This window comes from Protopterus annectens, chromosome 16.part0 (genome assembly GCF_019279795.1).
Source record: "Protopterus annectens isolate FY-2018-M chromosome 16.part0, PAN1.0, whole genome shotgun sequence".
Lineage (NCBI taxonomy): Eukaryota > Metazoa > Chordata > Ceratodontiformes > Protopteridae > Protopterus > Protopterus annectens.
This window is the reverse complement of record NC_056750.1, coordinates 752,440,333-752,460,227: the sequence shown is the minus strand read 5'-3', so window position 1 is coordinate 752,460,227 and position 19,895 is coordinate 752,440,333. Positions and strand designations below refer to the sequence as shown.

Below are 19,895 nucleotides of genomic sequence, written 5' to 3'. Positions count from 1 at the left end.
ACTACCAGTCTGCCCTAGACTCCTCCCAACACAGCCCCAAACAATTCTGGTCCTCCATAAACTCCATCCTCCACCCAGGTAAAGTCAGTACCCCTCCTCCTAACATCCCTCACTCCTCCAAAAATATTGCTACCTCATTCAACACACACTTCACACAAACCATACTATCACTAGCTAAACAACACAACCCCCCCTCCCCTCCAACCCACACCTTCAACTAGTAATCTCCCCACTACCTTCTCTTTTTCTCCTGTACCTACCTCCAACATAAAAAAACTCTTAACTAAACTTAAGCCCACCAAATTAGCAGCAGACAACCTCCCAAGTGAATACCTAAAAATCACAGCTGATGCTCTGGCCTACCCAGTATCCATCTTGATTAACCAATCTCTGTCAGAAAGTTACGTTCCCACACTGTGGAAAGTACCACATATAATTCCCCTCCACAAAGGTGGCCCCTCCACAGAACTAACCAATTACAGCCCCATAGCTATTCTCTCTCCACTCTCCAAAATACTAGAGAGATGCATACATTCTCAGGTCTCAGACTACCTCCTTACTAACAACCTTCTTTCCAATACTCAGCATGGTTTCCGACCAAACCATAGCACTACCACTGCCTTACTTTCCTTTACTAACACTATCCTTCAGCATAAAAACAATGGCTATCTCTCCTCTGCTACTTTCCTAGACCTATCTAAAGCATTTGACATGGTCCCACACAAACAACTCATCTCTGTCCTCAATAACCTATCCTTCTCTCAATCAGTCACCAACTGGTTTCAGAGTTACCTGTCTGACCGCCAACAATCCGTTGTATGGCAGAATGACATATCTCCCCAACTACCTGTCTCCATAGGGGTTCCCCAAAGATCCATCCTTGGACCCCCTACTCTTCTCTGTTTTCACTAATAATCTAGCCTCTGCCACCAAACATGGCACACTCATACAATACGCAGATGACTCAACCATCATCTGCTCAGCCCAGTCCCTACCCAAACTGCAAAAAGTCACACAGGAAGCCTTTTCCTCTGTTAAAACTTGGTTATCAGACGCCCAATTAATACTCAACCCAAACAAAACTAAACTACTCATCTTCCAACCCACCAAACATACTCAAAACAACTCGCACTTTAACATCAAAGCAAAAGACAACACCACTATATACCCAACTGAACACACCAAATTGCTAGGAGTGGAAATAGACAATAAACTAAAATTTGACATTCACATATCCATGACCATAAAAAAGTCCACAAAAAAATAGGAGCATTATACAGAGATAAGCAACTTCTCACCAAAGCAGCAAAGATTTCAATAGCAAATTCCCACCTTATCTCCACCTTACTTTATGCCTCTCCAATATATACCAACCTGAGGCAATGCGATCTAAACAAGCTAGAGACCTGCTACAGCAAAATCGCCAAATTCGCCACAGGGGCATCCTACCGTAGTCACCACTGTCTCTCACTTGCTGAACTGGGCTGGCTTGAACTCCCTCACCTCCTTCAATGGTATCAACTATCACTCGCCCACAAACTAGTAAACCATCCACTAAATGTCCCATCCCTCCAGATCTACTCCAACCCTATCGCACCACCATACCACTAAGATCCAGCAACAAAAATCACTTGCAGATCACTAAAGCCAATAACTCTGCTGGTGAAGCACTATTCTCTTGCACCATAGCCAAATTATGGAACTCCCTCCCACCCACAATTACCTCCATACCATCATGCACCCACTTCAAATCTTTACTAAAAGCACACCTAAAAACATGCTGGCTATGCCCTTGCAACTCCCACTCTAATATCATCCACCCATCCAACCACTACCTTTCTTTCCACCCCACTAACTACCTTGATTATAGCAAGCTCAGATGCTCATAAGCCTAGTACTTATTATACAGCAGGAACTTCTTATTGTAACATTTGTTAATGTCTGTTATGTACTTTGCAGATAAAGATTCTAGTTGTCTACTGATGTACTATGTTCTTCATCTGTAAATATGTTTATAATTAATTGCTATGTTAAATTGTTTATCGCTATGTAATCCAATGTAACTACTGTCACTTTATTTTAACTGTGGAACTTTTCTTCCCGGGCCTCCACTGAAAATGGACCTACGTCCAGTCGGACAATCCCAGTCAACAAATGTAAATAAATAAATAAAATTTACTCCACCCTACTCCATTTAAATTTTTTTTTGCAAGTTCGTTCATTCGGTCAATCAGGCTCAACAGATTAAGCTTTGTCAAACTTGCTGGTAAATTTAAGTGCTTTCATCAATCAGTTGTCTCCTCCATCACCAGTGAATTATCATGCAAGTCATTTATACTGCATTCATATAATGCAGTAATCTCAGAGAACATAGTGCATTAAAATACACAGTCTACAAGATGCAGGGTAGAATAATATGTCATTAATAAGGTCATTCTAACTTTTACAAAGGTTCCACTTTTATGGCATTCCAAGAGCTGGAAATACCCTTGCTACATCTGATGGAAATTGTAGCCCAGTATGTTTTTCACTAAAATGATATTGAATTTGTGGCAGACAACTTAATATACATGATGAGATCAGTGCTTTAAGGATATTTTTTGCATGATGTGATTGTAAATGACATCATAGTTGGCCCCTGTTGTTTTGCTGTTACCTTAAGATTGGAATGTGGTAACTGGTTAATATGACCTGACATAAGGAAACAGACTGAAATGAAAAAAAGATTTTGAAGGGCAGTCAAAGCAAATTTGGATCAGTTTCTAAGAAAGGCCACATTTAGTAAAAGCTACTGTCTACTGTTATGGAAAGTGATATGTAAGACATATAGCATTACAAGCAAATAATATAAGGCAAAGTTGACATTAATCTGTTGCACAGTTTTAACCACTTATTTATAAAAAGAATTGACTAACTGATGCTAAGGAACCTAGCCTACTCATTTGAAGGAAACCCAATTAAAGACAACATTAGCAAATTCATATACTTGTGAAATAATTTGTAGTACTCAAATACTCCCTTTCAGGGTCTACTAGCCTGCAAACTATTTCTCACACTGTGATATATCTCCCGAATAGCATCAGTTTTTTGATTGCATCTTTCAATATATGCTTTGTTCTACCAATATTACTATGTATATACTAAGCTTGCTTAAATCAAACTAATGTACAATATATCCCCTTGATTGTATATATGCCACTGTACAGAAATTTTTTTGTTGTTTGTTGGATTTGGGTTGTTATGGAGCTTTTCTCCCCGGGCCTCCACTGTAAATGGACCTTGTTCCAGTCGGACTTTCCTGGTAAACAAATGTAAAATAAAAATAAATAAATAAAAATAAAAAATAACAAAAAAATGTGTTGCTTGAAGCACAAATTCTTAACAAATGCATAATATACAATGATGCACATAATTATTCACAGTATTTTTGCTGGAGGCAATACCCTTCGCACCCCCACTGAGGTAATAACACCTCTCATAAATAATTTCCTATTATACTAATTCTAGCCAATTCTAACCCTAACCTTAACACTAACCTGAAACCTGTCTCCATCTCAGACAATAATATTAACTACAATCCAATCTCATCTCTAGTCATAAAGTCAATTACATGAAGATAATTACTTTACTGACATTTGGCCAAATAAAACTGCATTCGATTAAATTTGCCTCAAACAACTAACCAATTATAGCTGCAAAAATGTTTTGACCTCTAACTTTTCTGTGAAAACTGTTTCTGTAACCATTAAGCAAGGGCAACCTGATTTTTGAAATAATGTTCAATATAAGAAGTGCCTTAAAAAGTATTACAGTTCCTTCCCGTAAGTATCAATCATTCGATTCTTCAGAAGTTATGTATGAAAACAAAACTATTAGGATTTATATTTATAGGGCAAAAAACTTCCCAGATTGTGAAACTCTCCATCAATGTGTGATATAGAAAGATGCCTTAAGAGGTTGAGTCAGTGTTGCAGGCCTGCTCATCCCCTGCTTATATTAAACCTATACTGAAAATATTTTTTTTTTCCTAACAGAGAATGCTGTCTCTTTTTAGTGGCTTGGCCTTGCTATGAAACAGAGAAACGCTATGTGTAGTTTCATAGAATATGGCCTATGGGTTATTACAGCACTGATGTCAGAACATATGATTACTTCACAGTTTCTGCTTCTTGCATGTCAGTAGTGCAGACAAATGCTGAGAGACTGAGACAAAAAGAGGGAGCAGAGTTAGACTACATTGCCCTTTTCTGAAGTACTGAGCCAAGATCTGCCTGATCAAGGTGCCTGGAATGACCCTGTGTTATTGTTCCCCTAAAATTAGTTTCCCCAGTGGCAATCAGTGACTTTATCATGTCACCAGATGTGACACCATGCATCCAATGAAATAAAGAGTTTTAAATATATGTATGTGTGCATTTATTTAAGTTAGTTATGATCCTTGATGCAATAGGTGGGGAAAAAAACACAAACTGAAGCTGTCTTTATACTGTGTAGCCTCTGATGAAATATCCTACCTCCAGAGACAAGTTGCATCCACCTATTTTGCACCATGATAATCTTAGAGAGAATTATGCAGTTTCTGTCCTATCCTACTCTGATTTTCACTTGCTATGCAAGAAATGAAAGAAGCATGGTTGGTTGTAGGGAAGGAATTTTCTCACCATTGAAGATGCTGTAGAAATGTCTGTTGAGGTACATCCTGAAATTTATGGAATGCTATGGCTTTTCTCAGCACTGTTGCACATAGAGATAGAGGAACTATTTGAAGATCTGATATCCATTAACCCATTCATCTGCAGCCTTCTACTCAAAGTGACTAAATATCACACTCATCTTTTCGGTTTCAGTCCCGTATGGGGTAATACTCTGGACAAGAAGACGTTTGGGCCATATTATGGATGTCTAGATGACTGTTGCCTACAGGCGGGAAATGTTGAGGCGTGTTTATTAAATAAAAAAAGTTTGTTTAAAAAATAAATAATGTGTGTGAAATTATAAAGCCACAGCGGCAAAAGAGTTAAATGTTTCCCGAATCCTCCTTATAAAAATATGTAACTTTCGATTGGTATTATTTTATTTTATTATTTATTTTAAGTGCAAAGCATGCGTTTTGCAATTTAATACTATGTTTTTACCCTGAGGTCAATCGCTTACTAAAATAAAGACTTTTCCTTCGCATGAAAATGCAATATTTCTTAGAAGAGTGACACATAGCTGGACTCACGGTGAAGCTCATATAGCTGTATATTGCATTTAATATAAATTCGTACTTAGTCTGCTTTATGTATTCCTGAAGTATGCATCTGTTTTCACATTAAAGCGTTGGTCATTCAACGGCGGAGACCAGTGCAAATCACCAGAAAAAAACTCCTTCTAACAAAATGATATTTAAGTTTGTCATCGGGCGCAGCACATATCAATTACTTCAAATGTTTGTATAGCTAAAATAAAATGAGTTGAAACATATGTCAACGAAATAGTGCAGTCCGAGCTGGTCAGATTTACTAGTCACATCGTTTTTATTGCCAGTGGGGAACATTTGCCTGGACCTGAAGTATACAGACTTGGTCGACAATTTACTTTTCAAACGAATACAACTTTTGGAAGGGGAAGAAGCTCGTCATGGGGCTCAGAAGGGGAAATAAGGGCACAGAAGGCGAGTTAAGGTTGTGAGGGGGGGGGGGGGCCTCTTCGAGCTGCCGGCACTTTGGGTTTGGGAAATGCCTCTGCTGCGGTGCAGGGTCACCGCTGGCGGCAGCGCTTCTACTCCTTTGCCGTAAGGGGGAGCTTTGGCTTACTCAGAGGGGGACACGACGGGAAGGAAAAAATAGGCAGTCCCGTCCTAGCTCCGACTCAGAGGAGAAAGTCTCAACGCACAGCAGAGGAGGGCTTTACCTGCGCTTACAATCCCGCAAAGCAAGGACACAAGTCAGACTCTACAGGCGAAATCCAAAAGCGCAGCTTCGGAAAGCGCAAATCCAAAAGCCATGATGCTCTCTGCAAACCACTCCAAGTACAAGCGTGTGCAATGCTAGTCCTTACCAAGGGGGATTCCTGCTGAGATAACCACACTTACTACAGCCTTCTTAGCAGCCTTCTCTAGTACAGAAAGCACTCTTTTTATTTATTTTTTATTTAGTTCAAGTTGGCAAAATAATACAGTTTATAAATCAAGTTTTACAGAACGAGTGGTACTCAGAGATGGGGCTGGACAGTACAGAGTGCTGGGATGTTAAGAAATGGCTATAAATCACCGATAATCTGCGTGTGCTTTCTGCATCGGATTCGGTTTTATGATAATTGAAAATGAAAATTATTTGTTGAGATCACAGCTGATTGATTTGTCATTATCGTACCTGCAGTTTTAATGAGGTCTCTTCTTATGAAAAGGAGGCGCACTGCTGGATAGAGTACCCTTTTAAACTGTGCTCACTTTCTTTTTTATATATACATTTTTTAAGGGGGCAAGGAAAGTAGTCAAGGTTTCTTAAACTAAAATTTATTTATATTTATAACACATCAGAAAGTATCTGGTGGATTTGTGAGTGCTTGCTGGGTGTTCACAGAAAGTCCAAGAAGAAATCTGGAGGGAAGCATCAAAGGTAGAGTGTATGAAGAAAGGTTGGATTTGAAGGCGCCTGCCTGGAAGTCGTGCGGTGGATTTGAAGATGCTGTTTGGGAATCTGGCGGGTAGACTTCCACTTTTCATCACATTCCTGGTGTTGACATCTGATTACTGGGCAACCCTAAACCTGGGAGAGAGCCATGATGCCCGCAGGATAAGAAGAGAGGTAAAGCAGCGCCCTAGTGATGGGTCCAGCACTTCCTCTCCCGGTATGTGTGCCACTAGGTTGCCCAGAGGCAAGCGTTCATTGTTTGGGCTATCTCACTCCCTCCACTACCACCAACACCGGCAGCGTCACCGAGGAATTCTGCAGCATCCCGAGGAGGAGCAGGTTTCCAACCCAGGCAAAATGTTGTACTTCACCGGTCATCGAGACCAAATGAAACTCAGGCCTGGTATTGAGCTACCCAGAGGGCAATTCTCTGCGGAGATGTGGATCCAACCAGAGGGAGGGCAACAGGTGCCAGCAGTGCTAGCAGGTAGGTGTCCGCGATTTGGGATGGAGATAATTTTACACTAATTTTTCCCATACTATACGACAGGGTGCAGCCGAGGGAAGGGTAGAATGAGAAGTTTGAGGTCGGGGAAGCACGGAATCCCCAGGACCGTTTGAATCATCAGCATCACTAGTTCTAGCTTAGACTAGAAAAAGAAGCGCTTTATTATTATTATTATTATTATTATTATTATTAATTGTAAAATAAAATTAGTAAGTCATACATGCGTTAAAATGATAACAGGAAAAACATGTTAGTATATTAATGTCATTGTTTGGCAGGAAAGTTATTTGGCTAAGTCATTAAGTAAATCATTAGGATGCCCTGTGAGTATGAGGCAGGCTGAAAAAGCAAATAAGAAAAATAAACTACTTAAATATCATGCTGCTATGGTAAAATTAGTTTGTTGCATTTTGTATGTTTGTTTCATGAAATGAGATCTAGATTAATCCGTTTATCACAGTGCCTAAATTATACCAGTGCGACACACGCACCGAGTATAACCTTGTGCAAACCATTTAGCCTCTCTGCATGCTGTTACTTAATACTGTAAAACGTGACATTCATCGGAATGCCTTAGGAATATAACATGATAACATAACATTAACTTATCGTAGCATTTACTGAGCTAAAACGTGACCTCATACAAATCTAGGATGATTGCACTTAAGGTGGTATAGCACCACAGGGAACACTATAAACAAAAGAAGTGTCTCCACAGATTGTGACCTTCCCTGATACGGTTATCCTTGCAAAGAAGGGGGATGGTATTGTAAAATGTTAATTGCTGTTTAGACCTGTTTTACAACTCCTCGTATACCCTCCGATCATCATACTTTGCTTCTCGGCATTTCTAACAAAAATGCTACTCCCTGACAATACAATGAATGCGTTACCATTGTGTCCCCACATTGGTCGGTGGACAGTTTCATCTTAGTTCAGCTTTGTTTTCATTTCATGGTTCTGTTAGGCTGACTGCTTCTTGTCAGTGAGAGTAAGCAGATCGCGCTGCAGAAAGAATATAAATCTTGTTCTCTCGTGGAGACGGAGCTCATTTTCTTTATATATGGATATCCCCACCCAAACATCATTGTAATACTATGTCACTATCTGGTAGCAAGTGGCTGTTCTTTGTAATTTGTTTGAACTGAGCTAGCTAAAAAAAAAACTTATCGATAGCCTGTTTGAATTAAAATGCATACTATGTTAGAATTACTAACTAGTAAAAATATTCAAGTCTGTTGGTTGTAAAACTTTAAAATTGTTTATCTTTCTGTCATAATAAAAATAGATCTGCTGTTATGCAGCTAAGAAATCTTACAAGTTCTAGTTCACAAATGCTATTATGCAAATTAGCTGTACTGAAATAGTAATCACAACACACTTTCATGCACACACTAGCTTAAAGTATGAGAAAATCTCAGTGTGTGTTCATCATTAGTTGAGTTCATGTTCTCAGCACACTACACACTCAGTCAGGTAAATAATACAGCATGGGACAGTCAGTAGTGAGAATATACCAAGCTGTAGTGCACAGAAAAGAAAAAAAAACAGTGCATTGAGAGTCATTTCAGGATACAAAGATCTGCACTAAACATTTCCCATTGTACTTCGGTAGTTTGGGACGGTGTCTCATTTCCATAGGTAAAAACTTCACTGCAAAAAGACACTTGGTAGATATACCACCCTAAGACATTTCAGCTGGCTGTTATATTCATCAGGTTTAGGAATAAAATAATGTCAGAACATTGTAAAGTGAGGCATATCTTCAAAGTAAGGATGTCGAATGAGGAAACAGTTAAGGGCTTAGTATACAATATAACTGGGATAACAAAATGTGTAAAACTAAAGGTTATTCTGTGTATGTGTGTGTTTTCTGCTTGAAGATTACAACTTTTGAATTATAGGTACACATTTAGGAAAATTCATTAATACACCTAGGCACACTTTGATACATCTCACAGTCAGTGAAAGATGGGATATGGATGATCTCAAATGAGCAAAAAAAAATTTTATTACAGACATTTTCACTGTTCATTTACACTGAATAAAGTGAACACATTCAATGCTGTTTTCCACTGTAATTAACAGCTATCTAGTGAACAACAAACATGGGCTTCATTCACATGACTTACTTATATTAGCTGATGCTGTAGAACAGGTAGGTTTTGAAAACTTAATGCAAGAAGGTTCTTTTTTAAGCAAATGAGTTTCCAGCCTTCCGGTAAAAAAGAAATGTGCTGGTTGTACTTTATTTGCATAACTGTCTTAATGTACAAACTGCTAAGTTATCAAGTGCATGGCAAAACTATCAAAATTATCCACTGTTGGGATGAATAGTACTTACGTTTTAAAATTGCCAACTACAGTAGTCTGTATCATAAGGGACAGTGGAAGCGACTTCACTGGGTAAATAAGTATTGGTTCGTGCAAGGATGGAAGCTTAGTTTCTAAATGATTAAAGAAATCTAATGTGATTTTAAGTGACTTTGTCCTGGGCCTCGAGAAATGATAAAGGAATCAGTTACTCAAGGATTTACTGTTGACGTCAGCTGGTAGAATCACTGACTCATGTACTGCATACACTGTCACACACTCAGTGACATACCCTTCATTTGTTTTTGTTTGCCTATCCATAGCTACTTACCAGGTGTTAGCTAACTTGTCTGTCCTCTGAGTAAAGCAGGAATCTTTGTTTCATAAGTGCACACTCTCACTCACTTCTTATCAGTTTAGAATGTATTTGCCAGTACTTTATCATCACTGTAGAATCCAGGATTTCAGGAATAAACAATCTTCACTGTGCATGGTATTGTAACAAACAACTAAAGACTATGTGGGTGTTTATACCATCAGCTGTGAGACTGCTAATGGCAAATGTAGTATTCAAAGGGACATATAGCATTTGCAAAGTACTGTCTTATCTGGTTGTGTATTTTAGTAATTTATTTCATATTTTACAAATATAGCCTAACAGCTGGTACTGTTTTACCACTCAAAATTTGGTTGCCGCTTTCCATATTTTCCTACCCTAGTTTATGTGTGGTTTAAGACACTAACAGAATACAACTTAAGATTTTGTTTTATAATATTGATTTACAATGTATGGAATCAGTTTAAGAACTACACTTGGTAATGAGTCTTTCTAAAATGATATCTTAGGAGTCAGCAAGGTTAATGTTGTAGATCAGTGAGGTAGAAGCCCTTTATTGAATAACATAAGTACTTTGCCACCTCTTCCACAAACATAAACACATACACATATACATATACATGCATTCCCTTTATTGCTGGCTCGTGAAAAATGTGTGATACTCTGATACAGAGTAATTGCTTAAGAAGATAATTTTAACACATTCCCTGACCTAAATGAGCAGTTAACTATGCTTTAGTGAGCTGACCTGACCACATCAAAATGTGACTTCTCAAAGGTTGTTGCAACTTTACTCTTCTCTACTGATATGCTTTGAACAGGGAAAAAAAAAACGTACACATCTGAATTTCTCAGTTTGTATAGCTGAATGAGATTTCACACCCTCGGCCAGTCTTATATTACATCAACAAGCAACTCACATTTTGCTTTACTCTTAAAGTGCCAGAGCACACTGCAGCCTGTAACTGTTGTTACTTTAAATTCATAGTGTCAGACAGGGCATGCAGACAGGGAGAAATATTTGTGGGAAATGTACCACCCATATAGGAATATGGCTATGTAGTACACCAGCTCCCAACATTGTACTGGGGGATTCAGATAATGACAATAGAGGGAGGGATAGGAGACTATCCCTCGTTCCTGGAATACCAGCTAGATCCCTATACTGAAGGGTATGACTTGGAAACTTTATCGTTTATGTACGTTTATCACAGTGGTCTTACTTGACAGTGGTGGGGGCATGGCAGGAGAGTGCACAGAAGTCCTGATCTAGTGGAGTAACATTAGACATCATGTGCTAGAGATTTGACAGCCAGTTGCAGAAGCACATTCCAACACTAGTGGAGCATATGCAGTTTTAATGACATTTTAGGGGTTTGATAGATCTGCCTGGGAACATACTCATATTTCATTTAAACAGTGGCAAAGTGACACTTTAATATGTGATTTGCACATAAGGAGAAAATTTAGTTTCAAGTGAGACAGCTTTTGTACCAAAACATGTTTATAACTTTTAAGACATTACCTCTTTCTTGATTTTTATTTCTGCTTACTTTCAGGTTGCTCGCTGCTCCTTTTACAGTGCTTCTGCGGGAGGGCTGGGAGGGGGGTGGATTTATGTGCTACTTCTTTGCCACAGGCTTCATGACTGTAGTGAAATCCGGTACCACTGTGAAGGAATGTGAATGGCTGCTACCTCCTGCAACTTAACTGAGTGCAAATACAGTACAGGGGTGGGACTGTTAAGTGGGATTACCTTGCCAAGGCTAGTAAAAGCTAATTGTTTCCATTTCCTTTCACTTCTTAAAGAAATACATTGGTCTGAGACTACTGCATTCGAATGTACATGCCCCAAGGTACCCATGTTTACTTTTATGATTTTTCACTTGAATTTTATGACAGATGGAATTAATATACTTCTTCTGCTGTTTTTACTTACATTTTATATCAGTTATTCCACTGATCCAGCTTGTTTCAGCCTTCCATTCTGGATTCTCTCTTCACTTTACAATCTTAACTAGATCTGGTGTTGGCTGACAGACCACAGGGTTTTTTACAGAGATAAGACGTTGGAAAACTCTTCACTAGAATTTTATAGATGTATCAATGAGTTTTGTATGTTGTCAAAAATATATGGACATACTTGCGACTTTATTTGCTGTTAACATTCTTTTCTGTATTTTGTGATGCAAGTCTGCAGTAGTGTATTTACCATCTGGCCTTTAGCTGACCTTAACAGGTTTACTGGCATCAGAGGGAATAGTGAAGTGTTTATTGAGAGAAGACACAAGCCAGCATTTAGTATCATTCTTTCAGTAAACAGGAGATGAACACATTTCATTCTATGGTTCATTTACTCAAGACTTCTTCCCCAATAAAAAACAAAGCCAACACAGGCAGACTTAAAGGAGATTCTGATACCCACATACTTTATCGTTTGTATATCTTTATGTGGCTTTTTGTGCTGTTGTAACATTGTTCCAAGTGTGATGTTGGCCTCTTATCTCCTGCTGCTTCCTGTTGCTTAAATTTGCTTTAAGCAGATGGTCAGTGTCTGTGTGGTCATTTCATTGTAATGTATTTACCCTCCATAACTTACCTCCCCATGACAATGTCTCACATTCTTGCATGTCACAATGTATCAGTCGCTAACCAGACATCTGTCCTGCAAAGATGGTTATTGTTTTAACTAATCTAGTAATCATAAACTCGGTCAACTATGCAAGAAAATGAACATAAATAAAAATAAAATAAATTCTGCACCAAGTTAGATTATAATTTTGCTGTGACTTTTATTGGCACAGTATTTTGTCATCTTTTCTGTTATCACCATTATCCTGTATACTATAAGCCGCAGTGGTGCAGCGGTAGCGTTGTTGCCTCACAGCAAGAGGTTCTCCCGTTCGATTCTCGGCTGCAGTGCCTTCTGTGTGGAGTCTGCATGTCCTCCCCGCGGTCGAGTGGCGTTCGAAAGAAGTGTGAATGGGCGTGCCTTCGTTGAAGGTTGGGCGTCGGGCTGGCACCTCAGCACCATAAAAATCGACTGCCAATCATTAGCAGACCGGAGTTCTGCTGTGGCGACCCCTAACCGGGAAAAGCCAAAAGAAAAACAACAACAACCATTATCTTGTATACTATAACTGCTTTTTTTACACAATACTTTGGGCATTGGTTTATGTCAAGGATTACTATAATTCATTTGCATAATTTTTGCTATGAATATTGTGATGGAAAAGGGTCAGTATGGATCAGTCCAGCCCCAGGTTAACAGACAAATAATTATAGACCTATCATCAAAGTGGTTTCCAAAATCGGTGAAGCACAGTACACTGTTAACATTGTAGTCTATGACTTTCATATTGTGTAACCCACTAGAAAGGTGGGAAAGCAAATATACAGTGGTCTTCCATTTTATAATTCTTCCTTAAGATACTGGCATTGTAAAGGAACAGCAATGTGCAAGTGCAACCCCTTTCATTGCCACCCGCACACACACACAAAGCTCCACACTTCCCAACAGATAGAAATATTGAATAAAGGCTTGATACAGATGTGTGTGTGTGTGAGTGTTTGTGTGTGTGTGTGTGTGTGTGTGTGTGTGTGTGTGTGTGTGTGTGTGTGTGTGTGTGTGTGTTTATGTCTGTTTGCCTAGCCATCAGAATGCATATTCCTGCATGATTATCCATGATGGTAGTGGCTATAAGGAATCCACATTCCATAAAGATTAGAAGGCACTTGATTCTATATTCCAGCACTTACACTGTATGTGGAGGGTGAACTTTTAAACTAATATTGTGCTTTTAAAAGTTTAATTAAAGTAAGTAGAATGGATGTATGAGATTTGTTATGGCTGTGACAGTTTAAGGTAACAAAACAAAAATTGGAAAGCATCAACGATATCTAGAGCAGTCGCAGTTTTTAGCACTGTGTGGCCAAGAACAGGTCAGCCATCGCATATCCTGCCTTTACCCGGAAAGCTACTGAAGCACAGGCATATGCCTACCTGACTGCTGTTTACCTCTGTGTAGAAGGTTAACAGTTCATGCAGCTGCACTTAGGAGTCTTTTTTAGGTAATAATGTCAGCTTTAAATTAGTCGGTTGATGGTAAATTGTTAATTACAAGTAGCAACACATTCCAGACCATGATCCAATGCCCTGGACAGACTTTGGAGCCCTGGATAATACATGGAAGTGGTGCCCCACCCCAGCTGTCTATAAGTAATAGCTATTTACTGTCCTACAGTTTTTTAAAGATACCAAAGTGTTGTTAAGTACCAGTCTCATAAGTAATTGCTACCTTTACCCAAAGATAATATCTTGATAATATACAAGCTGTCATCAATTTGGCACCCCTTATAAGTTGGTAGATAGGCAGCTGGTCTCTCAGTCCCATCCTTTCAATGACACCACATGTTTTCTCCAAACCAGCAAGTACTTGGTGACGCATTGTACTATGCATTGAATGGATGTCAAGGCAAAGGAATTGTAGGAGAATTTTTTTAGATTATGGTTAGCTAGTTTGGAGCCAACAAGGGATCCATTGCAGAGAAATTGTTCCAAATGAAATACTCTGTACAGCAGAAAGGAGGAATATATACTTTTCCTTTTGAAAGTTGAAAATATTCTGTATTTTTGTAATTTGACTTAGTGGTGTTCAGTTCTGGAGGTATGAACCATAAATCCACACATCCCATTTAACACTACGTCTAATCTATAACAGTTCTAGAAACAGACGCCAGTAATCAAAAGTAGTCCACATTCCAGAACTCATAGAAGAACCCTTTTAGCCAATGCATTTTGGCTTCTGGTGTTAACAAAGGGCAAACTTTCTGGAACCCCCCCCCCCCCCCCGAGTTTTGTTAACATTTCATCAAGATGGACTGAAAAGAAGAGGATAAAGATATAAATGAAAGTATTTGAACTGTATAGCTGTATTTCTTTAGATAAAACGTTCAAACTAGGTCTGCTGTTGCTCTGACACACAGACAATTAAGGCCCTGAATGAGTTCTTGCTGGCCCACTAAGAAGCCCAGTGCACCAGAATACTGACACCTACTGGAAGCTTGGTTTTACAGCAAGCAGCAATATATGACTTGAACAGTCACCAAGCAGTATCATTTGCCTAGATGAAAGAACATTTCTTATTTTATACTCCTTTATAGCATGATATGTGCATTCAGTTGTTGTCTGTTTGCTGTTTGCGGGTTGATAGGCTGGTACAAGACACTTTTTCAGCCACCACTTGAGCTGTACTGCAGATGCATGAAGGGTATAGACAAATGCTGACAAACATATTGCAGCTATAGCTACATAAAACAGTTGGTATGAATTTATGTTGCAACTGTACAAAGGGTGGTATTAGTGTACAATGCATAGCAAGAGCCAGTAGGCGGATACCAACTGTAGAAAAGATATAAAATGTAAAGCTAAAATCAACAGAAAGTGAGAGGATATTGAAAAACTATAAGTCAGAGGATAGTGAAAAACAATAAGAAGTGCTAGTACAATGCTGTACAATACTGTGAAAACCTGAAATGTCTAATGTGTATTGTTTTAGTTTCATATACAAGTTACTTGTAACTACCATCCTAGAAAAATAAACTTCTTGTTTATGTATGTATGCATTCATTCTGGAAAAAAAATATTGAGTTGTTCATATTCTTTATGCAGCACACTAAGTATATACAGTTTTTCAGTTTGGTATGTATATAGTTCATAATTGTCTTTTTGACAATAGAAACTACATAATCATTTATGGCTGCTTTGTACTATACTATGTATATATTGTTGTGGTTTTATATGTATGTTGTTTCAGTATTACTTTACGTATTCAGCAGTGCTGAGTTGATATATCTGGCTCTCCAAAGAAAAGGGCTAATAATTGAGTTTGATTATTCTGATAAACAACTGCAAATAAATAAGACTTGTGAGCATATATGCTCATTCAGATCTGCTGTGGGGTGGGAGAGTTGGGGTTAGGACAAGTAATAACCCTAATGGCTGTCTAAATGACAGTCACCCATCATCAACTGTCATCTGCAAGGAATGAATAGGACAGTCATTGGAGGGGGAAGTTGAACAGCAGGCATATGGATACAAATTGCAGGAAGAAAAATTCAAATGTGTCTTATCTACTTGAACTGGTTGCAACGTAGATTAACATTAAAGATCTCATAGCACTTGTCAGTGTGGAATGTAGGAGTTTCCTTAGTATCCTGGCCAAATATCCCCTACTCAGTGTAGATAACTCCATGGGCCTTCCTTGAAACTGGGACACTTACAGATCAAGTTGTCAACAAAATGAAAACAGAAGTAATAACCATAGCATGCAGACCTCACCAGGCCTCACTAGGTTTCATGACACGTACTGGTCTGTAACCCATATCTTTCTTTGGAAGACTGTTTAAAGCTTGTACATCTCCTCCTGTCTAATTCTGTTAATCTGTTTGCTCATTTCTGAACATAGTCATGAGTGCTATAAGGATGTGAGTGTTTTGCTTCCATACTGGTAAAATGGCATATATATATATATATATATATATATATATATATATATATATATATATATATATTTTTTTTTTTTTTTTTATTTATAAGTATTTTAAGGATAAAACATTACAGAGATGTTACCACAGTTGTAATAAAGTCCCTTAGGGAGTAACAGCTCCCTTCACCTGTTTCTGAGGCCTGGCCTCCTAGATGAAGCAGATAATCAGAAGTCTACATAGAAATCTAGCTCCTTTATCATCCACCCAAGCCTACATTCTCCATTTATTTCTATGCACACCAGTCCTTAACCACCAAACATACTTTCTGACGTTATACATCAATATTAAAAACCTACAACATTCTCATAACTGATAACATCTGTCCTAGAAGCATGAAGAATATGTCCTTAAGTTAAAATGCATGTTGTAAGAAAGACATAGTGTCTGTAACTCATTTAAATATTATTTTTGTTTTGTAAACCTGGCTTCTTGTTGAAACAGAGACATTTCTAAGAGAAGGTTGGTTTGGGCAAATCCCTATGGGGCTGGGCTGGGTTTCTGAATGTCCCTCTGATTTTCTTCTCCAATTAGTGGCATAAGGCCAATCTTTACAGACTGGGAAATACAAGCCTGCATGCTTTTCCCTGACTGAACTTCAGTACAACTGTAGTACTCCTACTGAAGCCTGAAGGAAACTGCAAACGGGAGGAGACTGGTTCCATCCTCAAGCAGTGGGCATACATGAGTCTTTTGATCATAGATATATTATCTTGATTGTGACAAAGAGGGGAAGGTTAAGGACTATTAAAAAAATAAATTAAATAAATACCCCTGGCCAAGAATGACTGACTGCATGCCTGCTAACCCTGATTTATGAGAGAAAAGCAGCAGTGGAGTAAGGAAATCAACTAAATACTAACCAGCAGGTGAGAACAAAAGACGTATGGGGAGGGAAAGTAGTGTGCTCGCATTAACATGAGACAGGCTTCTTGGATGTTCTGAAATAATTCTAAACACAGGGCTGAGTCATAACATTTTAAGTCATTTATGTGTCCTTATGGGTTTTAAGCTTTTCTGATTTTTGAAGGTAGCTTTGTTGAGAACATCTAAAGTACTATGTTATTGTTTGGTACTTCTTAAATAATTGCAATACCCTCCTCCACCCACCTATTCTGAAGTCTGTGTGATTTTAAGATCAGTTGACATTGTTATACAGATAAACGTTTATCTGAAATTTGACTTTATCTATAGCTGCCTTACATAGTTAATGTGGCTGTTTATTTTTGAAAATATACGTCTATATTACAAAAACAGACATAACAGAGATTAGGTTCAAATAAAGGAACTTTCATTCTTAATCCTGGGAATTTATTTGCACTACGCACCTACACATTTGATCTTAAGGCAGCAGCAGCAGCACTACATGCTTAAACTAATTTGCATGCAGTTCTTCTAACTCTTGCCGTTACTGACATAGATGTATTTTATTTTTCTTCTGATTATGAAAGGTGATCTAGGTAGGACTGGCAGAAAGTGTTGACTATTATTCTGATGATTTGTTTATGGACATAGGATGCACTTACCCAGATTACTTCTTTGCAGTTTTGCTGAAAATGACAAAAAAATGCCTTTTATCTGATGCCCTTGCAAGCCAGAGATTGAGAGATACTGCTACTGTGCAAGTACAATGCCAGCTTCCTGTAACCTTCAGTCTGTATAGCTGAGCCAAGGGACTCCTAGTGTAATTCTTATGTGGAGGGAAGACGGTTGAAGAACTTGCATTCCCCCTTTCCTCTCATGTTCCTCCCCCACACTCTTTCCTCTACACTGACAGCTAGCTGTTTGTAAACAAGAGAAGGCGGTCTTCAGCTGTATTCTCTGAGGTCCTGGAGGAGGGAGATAGATTTCCAGTGCCTTTTAGTCAGCAAGGTAAACAGAGCTGTGAAGATGCCAAAGGCAAGCCTGCTGTTTTCCTACAAAAAAGATTACATCATACACTGGAATCCCACACCCCCCCCCCGAAGCAGCCGTGCTTGCTGTGTCTACGCATAACTTGGCCTTTCAGCATAAAAAAAATCATAGCCCAGGCCTCAACAGCATACAGCGACTACCCAGATACACTGTCACTTTCTTATATTATGGAATAATATGTGTACAGATAACAACCTCTTTAAAGCAATAGAAAAAATAAATATTTCTTTATATTCGGTGATGTAATTAGTGAGGAAAAGGCTGCTTTCTTAACAATATCAACAAATCTTTGAAATAATAATGTTTATATAAAAGCAAGACTGTATAAAAACTCAGAAGAGCTAAAAAGTCTTCATTTTTCCTCTACTGTTACTTATTTAAAATGGTAAGTTTTTGTTTAAAGAGTATGTAACTTAGTAAATACTTATTTCAGCTTTACTGTGGTATTAGATACATGTACATGTGTTTACTTTTAACATATCACTATAGGTAGAAATCAAGTGCATGTGTGCACCCGTCTACTTTTAACATATTACTACAGGTAGAATTCAAGTGAATACATGTTTGTGCATCTGCATACACTCACATGTGTGTTTGTGTGTGTGTAGTATAGTGCCAGTAGCCAGATCAGGACAAATAGGCCCTAGACAGGGTAATGGATCAGGGCTCCCCTTCACACACACAGCAGCCGCCCCAGCTCACACACACACGGCAGCTTTACAGTGCCCCATTACTTGGCTGTTTATTCCCAGTTGCCATAAAGACTTTTCATTACTTCTACAATGATTGCAGATGTTTAGATTTAATTTAAAACGTTTATCTCAAATTTTGTAGCATAAACACTGATAGGCATTTCCTAAACAAAGCAATACAGTCTCACAATGAAAACAGACTTGGCATTAACAGTAAACTTCTCTGCCCTTGAAACTCACAGTCATTGAAATGATACTGAAACCCACATTCAAAGAAAATGCATGTGGCTGATAAAGTTTATTTTTGGGCTATTTTCAAACCATAGGCCCCTTGCACACATTTTTAGAACCATGTAGAAATGCAACCATTCTTTGATTCACCTTTTTGATTGTATTAAATTATATTCTTTGTATAATACAGCACCACTTGTTAGAGCATGCTTCTGATTTGTAGTTTTGAGCATTTTTCCAGGAAGCAATGAAACAAAATGTATGAATCAATAATGACAAAACTGCCATTTCGGAAGATTTCAACCATAAAAGTCCACTCAGTATCAGTCAATATGCACAATCTCTGCAGATATAAAAGTCATCTGTATAATTCCACATTAAAGAGATCTATAACTAATGAATAGGTTGCTGCTAGCAAACAGCTTTATATATCAGTGTTTCATCTACAAATTCAGCGCCTGCTGCCCTTGAAGAATAAATTGCCTAGGTTACATTAAAAAAATGGTAAGCTGGTAATATTGCAATAGGGAATGGATGGCAAACCAACAACAGGTTCATAGTTACTAGGCATCTCATCCAAAGGGGGACACACTCAGGACTGCTGCACCCCCCCCCCAGTTAAAGTGCAACACAGTATTAGCAATCCATTGATATAGCATTGGAGTAGAACCCATAGCCTTCTGCATCAAAAGCAAGTATGCTACCTGTTGTGCTAATAACACTGCTTTCAAATTATA

General features: G+C 38.4%; 1 protein-coding gene across 1 annotated transcript in view; it reads left to right on the top strand.

Annotated features, from left to right (window-relative positions):
- Nucleotides 1-5,948: 5,948 nt before the first annotated feature.
- The window catches only part of PAPPA (pappalysin 1), a 3,990,201-nt gene continuing 3,976,254 nt past the window's right edge, over nt 5,949-19,895 (top strand). Inside the window, exon 1 of the mRNA XM_044058178.1 lies at nt 5,949-7,104. Within this exon, the coding sequence (XP_043914113.1) occupies nt 6,669-7,104 (436 nt within the window). The 5' untranslated portion in view covers nt 5,949-6,668. The remainder of the gene's footprint in view (nt 7,105-19,895) is intronic.